General features: G+C 38.7%; 1 protein-coding gene across 3 annotated transcripts in view; it reads left to right on the forward strand.

The window, feature by feature from the left end:
• LOC126481428 (DNA-directed RNA polymerases I and III subunit RPAC1) overlaps positions 1–20,079 on the forward strand; it is a 219,228-nt gene that overhangs the window by 145,908 nt on the left and 53,241 nt on the right. For all 3 annotated transcript variants that reach the window (XM_050105174.1, XM_050105175.1, XM_050105173.1), the window contains exon 5: positions 19,872–19,988. In XM_050105174.1, the coding sequence (XP_049961131.1) occupies positions 19,872–19,988 (117 nt within the window). The remainder of the gene's footprint in view (positions 1–19,871; positions 19,989–20,079) is intronic.

The raw sequence follows: 20,079 nt of genomic DNA on the forward strand, positions 1-20,079 counted from the left end.
TATTTCGTGTCTCAGGTCAATGTCATTGTTGCTTCAGTAGTGATCACTCTTCTGCTCTAATCATCCATCATACTGCCTACCTTGGTTGAAAGTACGACCTCCACACCTGCCGCCGCCACCTCCACCACCACCACCACCACCACCACCACCAAGTGCCTTTTGGTGTTTTCATGATCAAGCAGGGTTGTGCACTCACGTCTGAAATGCTCATTCTGTGTTGAATACCATACCCCTTACTGCTACAACATCAATAACATCTGTCCTAGTATAGTGGATTGGGAGATCATTTTTTTAAACTTGTAAACTGTACGATCCAAACTATTATCTCATTACTGTATCCTCTTCGTGATCTTATTGCTTTGAGTCTTTTAACAGTCTTCTTTGTTCAAGCAGATGCTTTTTCATCTGAATGATATATTTTTACGTATTTGTTTTTAATCGCACCTGTGAATACTGTCACAATTTATCTGAACCATCTTGCATTGATGCACATAATGGCGCACGTTGAATACCCCATAGTTATCTGCTAAGAAAGTACAGTTCCAATGTCTAAACAATGTGTTATGCTCTTCTTTAATAGTGTCTGTGAGCAGCCATCAAACCATTCCAGCTGGTTGCTTTGAGGGCACAGAATTAGAATAAATATAATTTGTCTATTTTCTCGTAAATCTTAGAGGTGCGAAGAAACTTTTTGTACCCTTGTCATCTATAAATGATTATTCATGTGTACAACTAATTTTATTATAATTTTAATAATAATTAAATGGGACAAAAACTGTTGTTTACATGTAGATGACATTCTATGCATCATCAGATGTTTGTTTTGTATTTTTATTATTCATTTGAGGTACCCCTTGGGTAACGTGCAACGTATTGAGTTAGGCAGTAGGAATTCCCATGTCACACGAGCTGCTGCTTGGAGCTACGACGCTCCGGTCGCAGGTTCAAATCCTGCCTCGGGCATGGGTGTGTGTGATGTCCTTAGGTTAGTTAGGTTTAAGTAGTTCTAAGTTCTAGGGGACTGATGACCTCAGATGTTAAGTCCCATAGTGCTCAGAGCCATTTGAACCTTTTTTTTTTTTGGAGCTACGAACACCATACCGATTACCAAGGAGGACTTTAAGAGTACTCTGTTTCTGTGTAAAACCCAGGATGAGCCATTTAACAATATAAATGAAGAACAAAGAAATTTTATGTACAACTTTTACTGTGATTTAGTAGGAGCTTAGGTCCTTCTCAAACCACATATCTGTACGGACATGTAATAAAAGTTCATCACTATTTAAAAATGATAGAAGTTATTTACAGCAGATGATGATAATAATAATAATAATAATAATAATAATAATAATAGAAGATAAGAAAATACTCATGTATTATTGTTTAAGAAGAGGCTTACTATTGTAAATGTTGAAAAGTGAAGTTGCAATAATTGCAGAAACAAGATAATGAAAGAAGAACGAGTTTATTAAATGTTAGAGGGTTTTTAATTTCAAAATTCAGAAAGAAAAAGCAATATATTTAAAAACAAATATTGATCATTTTCATTTTGTCTCCTATCCTTGCAGATATTCACCTTTCACTGCATATATTACTAATTGCCTTGTTTCCAAGGTAAACTTTGAAATTAAATGTGCTTAGGTAAAAACTTAAAAATTGAAAATCCTGTTGTACTACCATCATCCTGATGACGATTATTAACTATTGAAATAGGAAACTATAATAAAGGCTTCCATTTCAGGTGATAGTGGTACAACATGATTTTCAGAGTTTTTTACAGGTGTCTATCAGAACTATTTCACCATAGCTTTACACCAACCTTGGCTACAAACATTCCTTGTTTATAATATTGTCACTGGATACTAAATTATTATGTATAACCTAAGCTGTAGGAAACAGTCAGTTATGTCACAGAGTGATGTACTTCGGGCAAGTGAGAGACTGTTTGTTTAGTCTTAGGACACTGTATCTTTGACATGTTATATTGTATGTTCTGTGACTATGAAATAAAGCGTTGTTAGACTGCTAATCGCTGCTCTACTGTGATTCACGACATAAGAATTTGGTGCCGAAACCCGGGAGACAATGAATTTCCAAGTAATACCATGGTGGGCGATGAACTGATAAGTTTTTGTGGTGATTAATGCCTTCCAAAGTTGAGCTAGTTCCATATTCGTGGCGTGGAATGTTTTCGCGTTATCTGTATATATCGTGTGGGGTAGTCCGCGTCTTCCAGCGAATCGCTGAAGTGCCATAAGAAACTTGTCCGTTGACAAGTCTGTACAGAGTTCGAGCTGTACAGCTCATGTGGTAGCACATGTGAAAAGAGTGATACATGACTTGTGCGTTTCCTTCCCCACTTTGATGAATAGTGGGCAAGCAAAGTCTATTCCGGTTACAGCAAATGGTTTGGCAGGCGAAACTCATTGAGGTGGCAGCGGTGCTTCAATCTGTTGCCCTCGTGGATTCTTCAAGATCTTGCATGCGAGGCATGAGTGTAGGATTCTTTTGATTGCCTGACAAGCTCTAAGGATCCAAAATTCGGTTCGCAGTTCGGATAGTACAGAACGAACACCAAAGTGATGGAGACGGATGTGTGTCTCTCGAATAACCAATCGTGTGAAGTGGTGGGAACCGTCAAGGAGTACAGGATGTTTTTGTTACCTATTTAGGCTAGTGCACTGCAGTTGACCTCCTAGACGTATCAGTCCATCTTCTATGAAAGGATTGTATCATGCGATTTTTGACTCTCAAACCCAATGCATTTTGGCAGCTGATAATTCGGTGGCTGTAAGTTCTCCTGAAGATTTATTCTTCTGACGAATGTTGTGTAGGAAGTGGAGAGTCCATGCTGTGATATGAATGAGCTTCCAGTATGAACTGAATTTAAGTAAGTTCAAAAGGCGTTTTGGCATAGATATTAATAAGACTCGGCTCTGGGTTTTCTTCCTCTCTTCATCGGGAGGAAGTCGTACCATTGTTGGAGTATTGTTTGGCCAGCATTCGGGAGGGCTTGTAAGCCAAGGCGGCCCATGCCACCAAATATCCAGAGAATTCATTTGGTAGCCGAGGAGACCACGTGAGAGGTGGTCAGCAGTATTGTCTGTTCCTGTGCAGTGTTTCCATTGCATGGGAGTTGTGTGTGTTTGTATCTCAGTTACATGACTACAAACAAAGGTCTTCCATCTGTTAGGATCACAGCAAATCCAACTTAGTGTTATTGTAGAATCCGTCCACAATATCGCATGGGCAATTTCAATGTCTGTTGCGTGGCAAAAGTAACACAATAGTCTAGTCCCAACTACTGCCGCTAAAAGTTCGATTCGAGGCAATCGTCACCTTCTTCATAGGAGCAAGTCTGTTCTTGCTACAGGCTAAATGGGTTACGACGTCATCATCTAAGATGTTCACATTTCACATATGCGCAAAATCTAAAAGATCGATTCCAAAGGCTACCAGCGTAAAGGAACAATTCTGCATCTTTTGCGAATCTTGCGGTCATTGGGCGCAAGACTGTAAGAAGATCATATGCGTTAATGATCGAATAGATAAATTGAAACTAGCAAACAGATGCTTTCTTTGTCTTCAACGTGGGCACAAAGTCTCAAATTGCAAAAAGAAAGAAAAGGCTCGGTGTGTTAACTGTAAAAGACTGCATCATAAGTCCATTAGGAGTCCTGCGGGTCAGACATACGTTACTTCCGTGGGAATTGTATCTGTCGCTCCCCACGAATACACGTACCTTCAGACAGCTCAAGTATGCTTCTCAGGACCTACAGGATTGAGCAGGACAATGCGATGTCTACTGGACCCAGGTAGTCAGTCCAGCTACATAGCAAAATCGCTGATTGATCTGAAACTGCAAACAATAGACCGACAAGAACTAACCGTGTGTTCCTTTGAATCAAACCCTACACGCCCACACCACCACAGGCTTGTTCAGTTTAATATGAAGGGCCTTTGGCAGAATTCTTCAGTGCCACTTACTGCCTTTGAAAGTAGTCACATTATTTCTCACCAGCCTTCGGTCCCACAACATATAAAGAGTTTACCAGATGCCCGTGAGATTATGCTAGCAGATCCGAAAACCGATTCAACAGAAGATCTTCCCGTGGAGATTCTTGTAGGAAGCGATTTGTATTGGAAGATAGTGAAGCATAATTCGCCCATACGCATCTCTGAAACCTTAGTGTTAGTTCCTTCTCTGTTTGGTTGTATACTTAGTGGTAAGTCACAAGCCTGTGTGCATGCAACCATGGTAAATTTTACTCAGACTGACCGATCTCCTCTGCACTTGGATAATGATTTCAGACGTTTTTGGGACTTGGAAACTATAGGGATTACTGCTGATCAGAATCTACCTGTGAACAACAAGGATACAAGACTTCTTGGAGAGTTTAGAGCGTCTTTCTCTATAAAGGATCATCGAGCAGTGGTTACACTTCCCAAAAGACAACATACAGTGCTTTTGAGTAACAGACCGATCGCGGAAAAACGATTCAAGCACCTTAGGGAAAGATTTCAACGTCAAGACACCTTTAAGCAAATGTATTTCGATCTTATGCTAGACTACATTACGAAGGGGCAAGTAGAGGTCGCTCCCACCCCACTCTCAGGAAAGGAGCTATTTTATCTCCCTCGTCATGCAGTGAGGAAGGAGAAATATGGAACCATTAAGTGGAGAATAGTCTTTGACGCTTCATCTCACAAAAACAATGCTCCTTCTCTGAATGAGGTATTAGAAGTAGGACTGAACCTATTACCAGAGATTCTGGAAATTTTACTGCATTTCAGACTATATTCTACGGCTATTGTCACGGACATCACACAAGCTTTCCTTCAATTAACCTTGAGCAAATAGGACAAAGACTTGACCAGATTCTTCTGGTTCAAAATCAGCCAGGATCAAACAGGAAATCTTCAAATGACGGATGAACTAACAGAATACCGTTTTAACAGACTCCCATTCGGCCTGACCTACAGCCCATTTTTACTTTTGCAACACCAAGAGAACTTGCCGTTTTAACAGACTCCTATTCGGCCTAACCTTCAGCCCATTTTTACTTTCTGCAACACTAAGGGAACTTGCCAACAAGTGTATGATAGCATTTCCCACCGTAGCGCCACTTATAAACAAGACTGCATACATGGATGACTTTGTGGTCTCAGTAGAAGGTGATAATTTGGTGATAACTATATAGTATGAACTTGTAACCCTAATGAAATTGAACAGTCCCTCACTTGCCCGAAGTACATCACTCTGTGACAAGTTATAAATGAATTGCTCATTGTGAAAGACGGAAAGTCATGAGAGCTTGTCTCCTTTCGTTTTAATTAATTGAATTAATGAGTATGTGTACATTTTAATGCATTTTTATCTAAATAGGGAAGCGCTAGGGCAGTTATGATGTTTAATAAAGTGGGTTGAGAGAGAGCATACTGCTTGTCTCAGTATCTCATTGCACTGAGTAATTAGGAGTGACACTTCTTTCTTTCTGTTGACTGAAAGTTTGTGATCTGTTTGTGTTGTCACTGTGTGGGGAAGGCCACCTTAATGGGCTGGAATTGTGATAGGTGGAAGCATCCAGCTAGAGGTACAATGGCAGGACTTGTGCGTGGGCTAGTCGCTGCTCTCACTTTACAGGAGAGGCTTGCGGAAGGCCCTCGGTAACGGGGAGTCACCATGCCACGAGCAGTGTCCTGCTGTTAATGCAGTCCAGTATATTGTTCCTAATGCCTTTTACAAATTTCAGGCTTTATCACTCGATGGGACGGTACTTTGGAAATTGTTCCATGAAGGGGGAGAAACTTTCTTACACTGATGGGTGCTCGATAGTGTGCCATCAGTGCAGCTAATGTATTTTTTGAGATGTTTGGGTATTTGTGCCATTGATTTCCCACACACACTGAAAATAAGTGTCATGATTTGGAATCAGATAGTGACATCAGAAGACATACTTGGGGCATGAGTAACTTTTGGCAGCAAGCCACCCTATTGGAGGAGTGATAATTGCCTGTCTCGTGGAGGAAAGCTGTGTTATGCTGGTATTTGATTATGCTGTTGGCTTGGTGAAATCCTGCCACGTGCAATTAGGCTGATTTTTTTTTTTTTTTTTTTTATGTGCTCCATGTGGAGAGTTTTTGGAAAAAGTGGGTTCTAGTTCGCATGGGGCAGCGTGGTATGAAGATGAGAGAGTTTGCTTAGGTCCAGCAATAGAGTCAGAGTCCAGTGTTTGAATCTGAGCGTGGCTGCCCAGGTTGCAGACTTGTAGATTTTGCAGTACTGAGCACGGGATTCAGTCATGGTGGGCAACTGTCTGTAGTCAGCATCTTTGCAGCTCCAGCACTTGGGGAATTTTCTGTAGTGATATAATCAAATTTTCTTTGAGAAGTTTGAGTCTTCATCTTCTGTTATTTTCCATATTGCTTTACACCCTCTGCGGGATGTTCTTTCGATTTGCAGTAACAGTTATTCAATTAATGCGTGTAGCACAATCTTACAGTTCAATGGTTCACAATCACTGTCGCTTAAGATAGTCAGTCAGATAGCACTAATGCTTATACTCACAGAGGGAGGCAGTGCGTAGAGAATCTCAATTATTCATACCAACCTTGCCAATTGACCTTTACTATTTGCATACTAATTGTGATTTATAGGTGTATTATTGGATATGGGTGGTTGTTATTATTATTATTATTATTATTATTATTATTAATCTGAAACAACATACTCCATGCACATTTCTTTGACAATAAATCATTCATTTCAATAGAAAATACAGCTTGTTCATATGATGTTTTTTGGTCTTTTTCTGTGGGATATTTGATATAATTTATTAATTTTTCACAAGTTGTCAACTTGGGATTCACTGCTAGGGTCAAATAATATTAATATGCGTTCAGATAGTCCTTTGTGCACAGACATCAGTATTGTATCTTAATGCTGGTTCTGCATCGGGGGTGATTCTGGTGCAGAAATTAACCATATGTAATTCCCACATTACCATACCACCATGGCATCTTCTAACTGTTCATAATTTCTTATGGTGATGGTGTACCTGTAGAACTTGTTAATATCTCAATATCATAAATAACAAAAAAGAGATCTGAATGTCACATAAATATACAGAGTACAACTATGTGGAATAATCGGAGTACACATTTAAAATTGACTTCTTTTCTTTGAGTGTGTAGTAAAATATTTCATGCAAGCTGAATTAATATACATGAAGCTTCTATTGCATACAGAGTCTGGATATTAAATGTATTTTTCACACATGATTGTACATAACATAATTTTTTGAACAAGGAAAACACAATTATTGATGATTTGATATTTTATCTCTCTTTCTCTTGACCATTCATTTCATTTTGACCAGAGACATCTTCATTCAACTGGCCTTAAAGCTGTGCCTGCTACTGGACAGGGAGATGCTTGATAGTGACCATGACTGTGACTCTGATTCCAAGAACCTTTGAGCCAACCATGAGAGAGAAAATGTGCATTAGTCTCTTATCATTGTCCAGATATATTTTAGAAATCATTACATCATACTAATTGAATCTTCAAGTCCAGAATGGAATTTCCACTGTGCAGGGGAGTGTACATGGTATGAAACTTGCTGGCCGATTAAAACTGTGTGCAGACCAAGAATCGAACTCGGGACCTTTGAATCTTAAATTGTTACTTATGTGCATGGCATAGCTATCTGTTTTTATTCTGTGGTGAGGAGACCTTGTGGAAATAGCTTTTGGGCTTTGTGAAACATGTTTTATCACACTCTACTCGCGCCCTATCCCCTTTTCGTACATACCCCGTTCCACCTTCCTGAAACCACACTAATATCACAGTCCTATCACTATTATACTTGACATTACTTTGAATGCCATGTGTTTCCTTCATCTTTTTCAACATCTTCCCCCTATACTTATTTTTCTCAAAATTTAGCCTGCGGACCTTCTACATTGCTCCCTGCATTAATGCTTGCTATCTTCCATCGTAAATACATGCTTGTTCCTCATTCACATGACCTTCAATCTCCTGTCCTGCTTCTCCTCGTCCCAATCCTACACACCTTCCATTACCCCACAACCCATCCCAGCCGAGATACCTACTTGTTCTAGTTAACAGTTAACTGCAGCATCAGGTGTGTGTGAGGGAGTGGGGGCTGCCAATTCACAGTTCAATACTTTTATTCAGTGAATAGTAATCTAGCCTCTTATATATACAATATATGATTGTAAAATGATTCTTTCGGGGACAATTCTCATCCACAGAAATTGAAGATTGAATGTAGACATCACATATTTCATTATTTGGAATGCATATCATGAGCTGCTGACTGTGTCTGACCCTTAAATAATTACACACAATGGACACACATTCAGTGCTGCATAATGCCACATTGTTCATTGGCAGAACATGCTTCACTTTTGTTGGTGGTGGTAACCTGTAGTGGTGACAAAGTACTTTCCTGCCCACTATTTTTTTCCAAATGTTTTTCAGTCATTTTACTTGACTTTTGAACCACTACTTTTGATTTTACTTTTTGCCTTAAAATATCACTGTTTAACCCGTATTTTGTTTCACAAGATAACTGAGAAATTTGAGGATCATAGAGTGAGTATTCATATCAGACACATGCACTGTTACCATAATCATCATCATCATCATCATTCATTTGACATATACTGCTGGATAAAGACCTGCGCAAGGCCACTCCATGCATTACTGGCTCCAATTTATGACAACAAAGGGAATTCTAGGACATTAAATGTGCAGGTACAGAAAAATTAGATTGTAACTCATTCTAAAACGAATTGTAAATGTTTAATTCACTCTTTTCAGAAAATTGATAAATTTTTTCATACATCAAACTTGCTGTTTTCTTCAGAAAATAAAAATCTTGAGGCGGATCATTCACTCTTTGAAACTTGACTAAAATTTCCTCACTTCATTCACCTCATTCATTGTGACTGTCTGTCTGTCACTTCTGACTTAAGTTTTGTTGTGGTATCAGTCTTCCCTGTGGTTGTTTATTGCAGGAAATATTGCATAAATTAAATATGCAAATGCTAGATTTGGTAATCCTCTCCCAACTGGGACTCTCTTTGCCCTTCTGCCAGCTTACCTTACCTGGTTTTTGGCTGCAAACTCCCTGACTCTATGGTTCATTAATCGTACTGCCCACTCAGTAATTAGCAACAGGGAATGAAATGTGAAAAAAATGTAGTAAAATAACTGCAAAAAATGCCCACACATCAATCGCAATGCAACATTTTCATTTGTTGAACATAATTCCTGCACACCAATATCTGTCCTTATACTTTCCTTTTGTGATTGTGTAGCCTTTCACACTGCCCAACAGTATAATAAAGTATGAACTTTTCTTAGATTCACTATCAACCAGGTTGTGTGATATTTTGGTAGAATGGAATAATTTACACCGATGGAGTCGTGTGTGACTAGGTTACAAATATTTACACATAAAAAGAAGTAAGAGGTCTTCTGGGCAACTAATTCTGTTTTGTGAAGCAACAACTTCCTCTTCAGACATCTTCATAATTAAATTAGCTGTCCTGGTGATAGTTGGCAGCACATTGGCTATGTTGGTATTTTGATCATAATTTGCATCAAACAGGAAGAAAGGTTCCAGCAACATGAATCCAAATAATTCTGTCATTGAGAGATTGAACTATGCTTCATTGAGACTTAGGGCCAATTGTATAAAGCATTTGACCTTAGATTAACACAGAAAATGATCTCAGATCAAGCCTAACTCAGATATCTGGGTTGTATAAATGTTAATCCCAGATTATATCGCCTTGAAGCAGGATCAACTTTGATTGCCAAAAATTCTTGTGTCAAATTCAGGTCCACATGTAATCATCAGTTTACAATGTAGTGATATTGCACAACAATGCTTTTGTTTCGTGGAATACAAATTGAAATAATAAAGAAATTGCTATTAAAACTTAAATATGGAACTATACTACTCCCACACTAATGAAGCCCGACCCCCCCCCTCCCCCCCCTCCCCCCGATATGGTTGGGTTAAGGGAGTTACCATTTATGTACATAATGAGTGCAGATAATAATTTATCTCATAACAGTTCATGGAGACATCCTGCAATTTCTGTAATTACTTTTGAGGCATTTTATAGACATTCGACAACAGAGCACGAAAGGAAAATTAGAAATATTTGTCATGAACAGTTAGGTATGTTGATATTGACAACAGCCGGCCAGAGTGGCTGAGCGGTTCTAGGCGCTACAGTCCAGAGCTGCACGACCACTACGGTCGCAGGTTTGAATCCTGCCTCGGGCATGGATGTGTGTGATGTCCTTAGGTTAGGTTTAAGTAGTTCTAAGTTCTAGGGGACTGATGACCTCAGAAGTTAAGTCCCATAGTGCTCAGAGCCATTTGAACCATTTGATACTGACAACAGCCAATAATGATTGAACATCTCTTATAAATGTGCTCTCTCGGCTCTAGTAGCAATTACTATACAACATGTGTTAATTTTTGAACTCCCGAACAAGTGACTAAACAGCTGTGGCAGCTGCATGAGCACTGATGAGCAGAGGAGAAATAAGCACTTACACACAAGTTGTTTGCAAGTTCTTATTTATCAAGCACATTTTGTACAAATGATTGGGTAGCTCAAAGCTTGTGTTTTGGTCTCTCATATAAAGGAACTCTAGTTAAATCCAGCCCAATTCTAGGAATTTTTTTCGATTTGCTACTACTTTCTCTGCTGTATTGGCCATAAAGATAATAATAACAACACTGCATTCTGAAACCATGACACTCTTTCCATTTTCCAAGTATTCTGGGCCACGGCAAAGGGCAGCATTCTGTGTGATGTGTTATCTCCTGTCGTGTACTTTGGAGAAGTTTGCTTAATTTGATGTGTCTGCTGAGGACGATAAAGGGCAAACTCATTCTCTAAATCAAGTGATAAATCATTTAAACTTGGGTGGAAAAAAAACTACGCAGCTGTTAGAACTAAGGCTGAGGGAGTATGAATCTGCTGAAACGATGAAAAGTAACTAGCCACTGACTCCAATATGTATGCTACTTTTAACATTCCTAGTTCATGCTTCAGGAAGCTTTCAGATGATGGTTGGCAATTTGTTCAAACAATGTAGTAACAGTTTGCAGAGTCGTCCTCAAGGAATTGGCTTGCATTGCCTTACTGAAGAAAGAATTCATCATATGGAAGGAATTAACATGATGAAAATACAACGTGGTTTTCATAAAATATCACATTTTCCTGGTATTTTAGGCACTGTGGACTGCACCCACATCCCCATCATATCTCCTAGTGGCAAAGGTGCAGAGATATTTAGTAATCATCACTGGTGGTTTTCGTTAAATATACAAACAATTTCAGGTGCTGAGCTTAATCACAGCATATTAAAATGTACAAAAGCATCACACGCAATTTCCAGAAGAAATCTTTCTATGAAGAAAACCCAAAACCAACAGAAAATGAAGCTAACAGGAGTTACAATGCAATGAGTGCAGAATTCACAAATAAAGTATTTACAAAAAGAAGAAGAAGTTACTGATACACCTTTTCCTTGTTGGTCATAGTAACTTTATCAGTTTTCTTGCATTCCATAGTGTCATTATATTGTCTGAACACAATTTCAAGCAAAAAATCTGTTTTGTACCCGGAGAAGTTCAAAGATTGGTCCTTTTTCTGTTTACTTCCTCCATCCTCATAACACAACACTTTTGATAATAAGTACTGTGTATCTACAATGTACGGTTAATGTCTGCATTCGAAGTGGGATAATCGGTTGATAGCCAATTTCTGCGGTGTTCCCAAGCATGTTTCTTGCTATCTTAGATCAACACTGAACCTCCTTTGATGGATCCAGGTTCAGTGTTATACAATAGAGCGGAACAATAGAGCAGAGTGTGTGTGTGTGTGTGTGTGTGTGTGTGTGTGTGTGTGAGTCAGATATCACAGTCTATGATGTGAGCTGCTTTGACCTAGATGTAGGTTCTGAAAGTGCTTGACAAGAAATGCTTAATTCTGTATGAAGTGGTGGCATTTGTCAATGAATGGGCTAACAATACTTGTTAAGTACATTACTAGAGCAAACATTGTTGCCCTGATGTTTTAGATGATGAGATAGAGTGTTACAGTTTCTTTCTCCATGAGTTAATTAATAATTTTCAGTAGATCCCGTCAAGAAGGGGAACCTTCAGTGACATGGAGTGAGCCAAGGTATACATTAACATAAAACAAGGATGTCATGGAGACATTTTATATACTGTATTAACAATAAACTATCATTATACAGCTTAATGCTATTCACACTGCCTAAGTTTAACTGAGTAGAGTAGTAAGAAAACTGGTATTTTTAAAAAAGCTGATGCCTCCTCAGTTTTACTTCAGAGCTACTGTTTGTCTGCTGTTTGTAGCTTTATTACAATGACATTTTTCAAATAAAATATTTTCTTACATCTACAAATACTGAATACTATTTACAGTGCATTACATTTATCACGCGACTTTATAACAAACACTACTACTTGCCATGTTGCTAACATAACTTTTCAGTCCCAGACCATAGATTTTGAGATAATTTATTGGAGGATTTGCTAATGAGGTATTTTATAATTATCTTTTGAATTGGTACAGATTCACAACTTCTTGCTTTGTGTTAGATTGGAGCTTGTCGAATACCTCTGCACCTGAGTACATAACTTCACTCTGAACCCTAAAAAGGAAACAAATACCACATGTAATTTATTTTTGTGTCATGTATTGTAATTGTGCAAACCACAGTTCAGTCGAGACTGATTTTTACTGTCGACAACAAAGACCATTAAGGAGTGAATATATTGGAATATGAGTGTAAGAATCCAAAGAACTTTAAAAAGCTTTTGCCAGCTGTACAGTCTCTACTATAAACAATATTCTTACTGCTAGCTTCTGCTGAATGAGCACTTTATTTACTTTAGATGCATTGCCTCACCTCAGAAAGTAATTCCATAACATGACATGGATTGAAAATTTGCTAAATAAACCAACACTCCTGTCTTAAGGCTAAGGAGAGATGTTTTTAAAGACATGACACAATCAACTTCATTCTTGATTAGTTCAACCCTGTGTCAACTCCATTTTAACTAATTATTTTGCCATACAGCAAGGAATCTTACACTGTTTGTTTCATTTAGTGTATAACCATTACTTTATATTTCTTGTGCTGGCAGGTCATTATTATTTATGACTCTCTGTGAAACTATGACTTAAATTTTTAGGTGTGAAAAATTTGTAGATTTCTTCTGTCATCATATAAGCTGTGTCCATTGAGGTTGAGTTCAGACTCTTAATTAGTGTGCTTGTATCATCAGACAACAAAACCGTTTTTGACCTGCCCTACAGAGTGTATTTTAGTAACAACAGTGGACCCAGTTCCAAACCCTGTGTTAGTTCACATGTATGTTCCTCAATTCTGACGTTATTTCCACACCCGAGATAACCATGTGTTAATGAGACCCTCTGCTTTCTGTTATGAAGCTGAAATTTCATCATGCTAAAGGAACACCATTAATGTCACAACATTTTAGTTTACTGAGTAGAATTTAGTGATCACAGCAAAGGGTTTGGCAAGGGGGCAGAATATACCAGCAGGATGATTTTTCTTTTTTAGCTCTGCTAGCTCTTCATTTGTCAGGTCTGGTATTGCTTTCTACTATGTGCCTTGTATTAGCCACACTGAAAGCAGCTAACAAGTTCTACTGAGTTAAATAAGTCAATATTCTATCACAGGCCACTTTCTTGGACACTTTTGAAAAGAGGGGAAAGAGTAATATAGGCCTTCAGTTGGAGGTGGTTTGCTTATCTTCAGTTTTGTAAGTGGTTGTAGTTACAGCTTATTTAAGTCTGTCGGGATATATGCCCCAAGTCATTGATTACAAAGATAGCTTAAGAGGAATTCTATCAAGTCAGCATAAGATTTTACTATTATATTACACACTTCTTTGTAGCCATCTGAGCTATTACTTTTTAGTTAACTGAAGAATTCTGTGGTCTCCTTAAAGGTTATATTTTTGATACAAATGTCTTTTGATGGTGTATGCAGTGTCTACACAAGTAAATCTGATGAATTGGTGTTGGTAAATAATTTATGAGTAAAGGATACCACTCGCTGAATAGCAGAAATATTGAGTCATCAAGAGGCACACACAAAAGCCGAAAATTTTGCTATTTTTTGGAAGTAACCCTTTGGCAAACTAAGTACAAAGACACCCCCACCCACCCACATGCACATGCACACTCATTGCCAGCTTGACATACAGTGCTGGGATTGCATTTCAACAGGTGAACTGGGGTGGGGGTTATGTCAGGTGGGGTGGGATGGGCAGAAGGAGAAAGAGGCAGGAAGCCAGAGGAGGGATTGCGGACAGGTAGCTAGCAAATCAGTAGGAGACAGCAGGTGTGCGGACTAGGAATTGGGGATGGGGAGAGAGGGTGGTGGCAAGTACATGGGCTATGCATGCAACACACAGCCACTGGAGCCAATGAGGTGCAGTATGCAATGAAAATGAAGTGGAATTGTGGATTGGAAGGGGGTGACTGGACAGAGGAGGAGGAGACTGTTGGATTGAGATTGTGGGGGCAGTGGGTGAGCAGAGACGGGCTAGGAGGATTACAGGAGCAAACAATGATTTCCAAGGATAACTACCATCTATATTGTTCAGAAAAGCTGGTGCTGAGGGGAAGGATCCAGATGACATGGGTTGTACAGCAGCCATTCAACTTGAGCACAATATGCTCAGCAGTGTGTTGTTCCAATGGGTGGTTAACACTGTTCCTCGCTACAGTTTCACGGTGGACTTTCCTACTGGTGGATAGCTTTTAGGTGCTTATGCCCACATAAAATGTTGTGTGGAACTTGACAACAGAGCTAATATGACAAGGCTGTTTTCGCAGATGGCCCTGCCTCATGGGATAGGATAAGCCCATGACAGGACTGGAGTAAGATGTGCTATGTGGATGAATCAGGCAGGTCTTGCCCCCTGGATCTTTCACAGGGAAATGATAGTGGGCTTGGCATAGAAATGGACTAGGATACTTTGTAAGTTGGGAGGGTGATGGAATACCACTTTAGGAAGGGTCGAAAGATTGTGGTTAGGATGTCCCTTATTTCTGTCTATGATGACATTAATCAATGTTTTGGCAATGGGTATAGTTCAGTTGCTTCAATTCAGGATGATATTGGGTGATAAGGAGGCCACTCCTTTGCAGCTGATTCTCGTGGTTGATGGGATAGTTTACGTTCTGCCAGAACTATCCTTACTATGTCATTGCAATCTTCCAATGTCTTCTTCATCCTTGGAGCCAGGAGACTTTTAAACTTGTAGTACTGTGATGGATTTTGGCATTCTGTCTATCTTGGCCACAGTAATGCAGCCACTATGCTGTTCATAGCAGCTTATGTGCATTCCTATTTTCTTATCATTGTTGGGCCTACTCCTGCATTGTTCCTGTCCAATTTTTGTGTTGATGACCTGAGCAGAAGTACTGTACTTCCTGCCACCACACTTCACCAGTCCCCATTCTATCAAACTTCAACCTATCTATTCCTTTTTTTCTAATTGTCTAACCCATCTGCCCAATTAAGGGATCTAACATTCCACAATTCAACCTGTAGAACACCAGTTTTGGTTTTTATGATGACAACATCCTCCTGAGTAGTCCCAATCCAGAGATCCAAATAGAGAACTAGTTTACTTCCAGAATATTTTACCCAATAGTGTGCCATCATCATTAAACCTTACAGCAGAGCTGAGACCTCTTGGAAAAAAAAGTACTAGTTATATTTTCCCCTTGCTTTCAGCCATTTTAAATAAGATACATCATGCAAAAAGATAAATCACAGGCCTTAATGATTTTATACACCATCTCTGTATGACATAGCTAAAATATGATTGTCTACCTCGTGCTTTCTAATGGTGGTTATAGTATTTGCTGTTACAAAACATTAAATTTAGTCTGCCATAGTGTACTTATTACAGGTAAGCTGTACTGCAACTCCAAAACAATTTTAAAACATTATTAACATTGAATAGTCTCTCTCTCTCTCTCTCTCTCTCTCTCTCTCTCTCTCTCTCTCTCTCTCTGCAAATGCACACAGATACACTCACTAAAACTCATGGAAGAAAAGTATGGTCCCTCACTGAGAAAACTCTTTCTATTTGCATTCATGGAAACCTCCTTATATATTGATGACTAGGAATCTTATTCTGTTAGTTGCCATTATGCATGTGAAATATGTCAGTATGGTTGACCCAAGGATGATGTTGTCTAAACATCATAGTTGGGATGGATGTGATAAAATTTTTAAAAAGTAATGTGGTTCTTACACGTATTGAGAACGGTATGTACCCTTGGAGTGCTCTATTGCCAAATTACCAGTAAACCCTTGATTCTTTAAAGAATCGAACTTCTGTGTATAAATCAGCTTCTGAAGTCTGATTACTTTACAAATGAGGTAATGTGCTAAATGTATGACATTAAGCATGTAAGCAAGAAAAAGTTTAGAAAAGGTTTGAAATTATTCCTAAAGTTTGTTCGAAGTCAGTCAGTGGTCTAATTATGAAACACTGGATGAACATAGTCCGGTAATTTGCACTCCATTGTAAGCAAAAGTAAGTTCTTCATGCATTTAACTGTTAATGACATCATATCTCCTGAACCGAGTGTCATACAGTGATATACACAATAAGCCAAAACATTATGACCATTGCCCACTGCGACATTGGATGCCGTCTGGTTGGTGGCTGGTATGTGATGCAGTAACAAAAGTATGTAAGCCGAGCAGACACAGACGGAGGATTACTCTAGCAAAGATATTGGCCACAAATGGGGCAATCCATTGAGATAAGAGGCTTTGACAAAGGGCAGATTATTATTGTGCAGAACCTGTGAACGAGTATCTCGAAAATGGCGAAGCTGGTCGAATGTTCATGTGCTCCTATTGTGAGCATCTATGGAAAGGGATAGGAGGACAGTGAAACTACCACTAGGTGCTAAATGGTTGTACATCCACGACTCTTCACAGAATGTGGAATTCGGAGGCTTGTTTTCTCTGTAAAGTAGTATAGATGATGATGTTTGGCATCTCTGCCGAAAGAGTACAATGCTGGTGCACGCACAAGTGTTTCAGAGCACACAGCTAATCGTACATCATTGAACATGGAGCTCCACATCAGACCACACCTACATGTTCACATATTGGCCCAATGACATCATCAATTATGATTGCAGAGGGCCTGGGAACATCAAGATTTGACTGTCAATCAATGGAAACATATCGGCTCTTCAGCTCAGTCACATTTTTGCTACACTAGGCTGATGGTCATCTCCACTAGTGCCGTCATCATGGTGAATGGCAGCTCAAAACGTGCAGTGCGCCACAGACACAGCTGGTGGGATCAGTATTTTGCTGTGGGAGAATTTCTCCTCTGCTTGCATGGGACGTGTGGTAGTAATCGAAGACATGCTGTCAGCTGCAAACCACCTGCATCCTTTCATGTTAGATGTCTTCCCCAACAGCATTGTCATCTTTCAACAGTGAAACTGCCCATGTCCCAGAGCCAGAAATCTGCTGCAGTGGGTTGAGGAGCATTTTAGTGAATGCATGCTGATGTTTCGGCGACCAGAGTCGCCTAATATGAATCTTATGAAACCCAATTGGGTAGCTATCGGGCACCATCACTGTGCACACAAATCAGTGGCCTGTTATTTATGTGAATTACATGACTTCTGTGTAGACATATAATGCCACATACCTCCACAAACTTACCAACATGCTGTGGTATCCCTGATATGCAGAATCATTGATGTATTTAATTCCAAAGATTGGCAAACAAGCTATGAAACAGGTGGTCCTGATTTTTTGGCTCATCAGTGTAATTTTGCAGCTGCTGTACATTCAATGATATATGTAGATACTGCCTACAGTGTGTGTTTTTAAGTAATAAATTAGAAATTCATGTCTCGTGCTGAAGTTTTACTGCATGAACAGTGAAAATGTAGTAAGCGATACAGTTTTTTCCTTTCATCATTTTGTGTGTATGGGGGGGGGGGGGGGGGGTTACTGAGAGGAAGTTTCACAAAGGTTTGAAATTATGTGCTAAGTGCTTTTATTCTCAAATACTGCGTGAATAAAATCCAGGTAATTCTGCACTTCAGTTACATTGCCTCACAATTTCTAATTGTAATATCTGACTTATCATGTAAAACTTTTAACATAAGATTAAACCTCTTAGTGAGTAGGCATAATTATACCAAATACTGAAAATCAAATTTTGTTACTCTTGGAAGCAGTTGGATAGGCTACTGGCTCTGAGTTCTGTGGTAATCACTTAGTAATACAGATGATGTTGTGGCTGTTACATTGTGCAACACTAAGGCAGAATAATGATGACATATTTATGCAAAGAACATTATTATTGCTGTTTGTAATTGTGTCCTCAACTCAGATTGTTGTACAATTGTATGGAATGAAGTGTGTCTGTTAATGTTTTTTAAGCCATTAATCATACTTGAATTCTCAAGTGTGGCTGCTAATAAGTCTACCATGAAATACTTTACTGCTTTTGATTTTTGCTGTCTTGAGTTTAGTGATAGCCTTAGTAATTATTTAGTGATTGTAGATTGTATTTTATTGGTCCTGTTGTCTACATACAGCTTATGCATAAGACATTGGACAAGTCAAGTTATAAATATACAGGTTGAAAGTAATTTCAAGGCATACATATTTAAGCTTACAATAATACACTTTACACGTAAGTATTTATATAACACATTTCATAAATTTAAATATTCTTCAATGGAGTAAAAGCAGTGATGCTGTAAATATGACTTTAGAGATTTTCCAAATGTATTGACCTCAGTGATAGCTTATATGTTTTCAGGAAGTTTGTTATAAAGCTTAACTCCCATGTGAGAAGTATCTTTTTGGCACAGTGCTGTGCTGATTTGAGTCATATGTAAGTTTCTGTTTTGTCTGGTGAAGTGCTCATGTATATCACAGTTTTTTTGTAGTCTCCGGTCCTTGCCTATTACATTTAATTTAAAGAACAAAAGGGTTTCCATAATGTATACACACGGTAATGGGGGAATACCAGATTTCTTAAACAAGGGTTTACAGGAGTCTCTAGGCTTGCACCCAAACAAGATTCTAATGGCCCTTTTTTGTAGTTTAAAAGTGCTATTAGCTGTTTTAGAGTTTCCCCAGAAGGTGACCCCATATCTAAGACGAGAATGAAAGTACGCATGATATGCATTCAATACTGTTTTCTCACTACAGCATGATTTTAATGAACAAAGAAGATAACATGTTTTGCTCAGTTCTGTATTGAGATATTCAATATGCTTATTCCATCTGATGTTACTCTGCAGCCAAAGTCCTAAGAATTTGGTTTCAGTACTGTTACCAAATAAACATGTCCTTGTTAGGAACATTGTGGAATTTTAGAGCAACGGTTTTCTTACTGTTTATTACAAGCTGATTACTCTGTGCCCAGCTGCTAAGTTGTTTCGTGACCGTGTTTACTATCTGCTGTAACTGTTCATCATTGTCTCCTTTTAGTAGAATCATGGTGTCATCTGCAAATATGATGATGCCGTAAAGTAAGTTATTATTGTCTGCAACTTAAAATATGCTGGAGGGAAATAACATGCACTGAAAACATACTGGGATTAATTTGTACAAGAAAAGGAAGCACCTTCTAGTATGTAAATCATGATGAAATAAATTTTGGGCATTAGGAGACATAATCTTGACAGTCATTATTTTGAATTTATCTTCCTTCGTAAATTTGATAAATAACTTGCAGATGATGAAGATGGAACAGAACAGGACACCTTGGAATTCGAACTGAAAGTTAAATGTACTCTTGATCCATCTGTGGATGCCTCTGCACCTGTCCGTGACAAGAAAATAAATGGAAGTGGTAAGTTAACTTCGTGTTTATTTGATAGACCAAAAAAAAAAAAACTTTTAATTTGTATTACAATGTCATTCTGTTGGAAAATATTATAACA

Source organism: Schistocerca serialis, chromosome 5 (assembly GCF_023864345.2).
Source record: "Schistocerca serialis cubense isolate TAMUIC-IGC-003099 chromosome 5, iqSchSeri2.2, whole genome shotgun sequence".
Taxonomy (NCBI): domain Eukaryota; kingdom Metazoa; phylum Arthropoda; class Insecta; order Orthoptera; family Acrididae; genus Schistocerca; species Schistocerca serialis.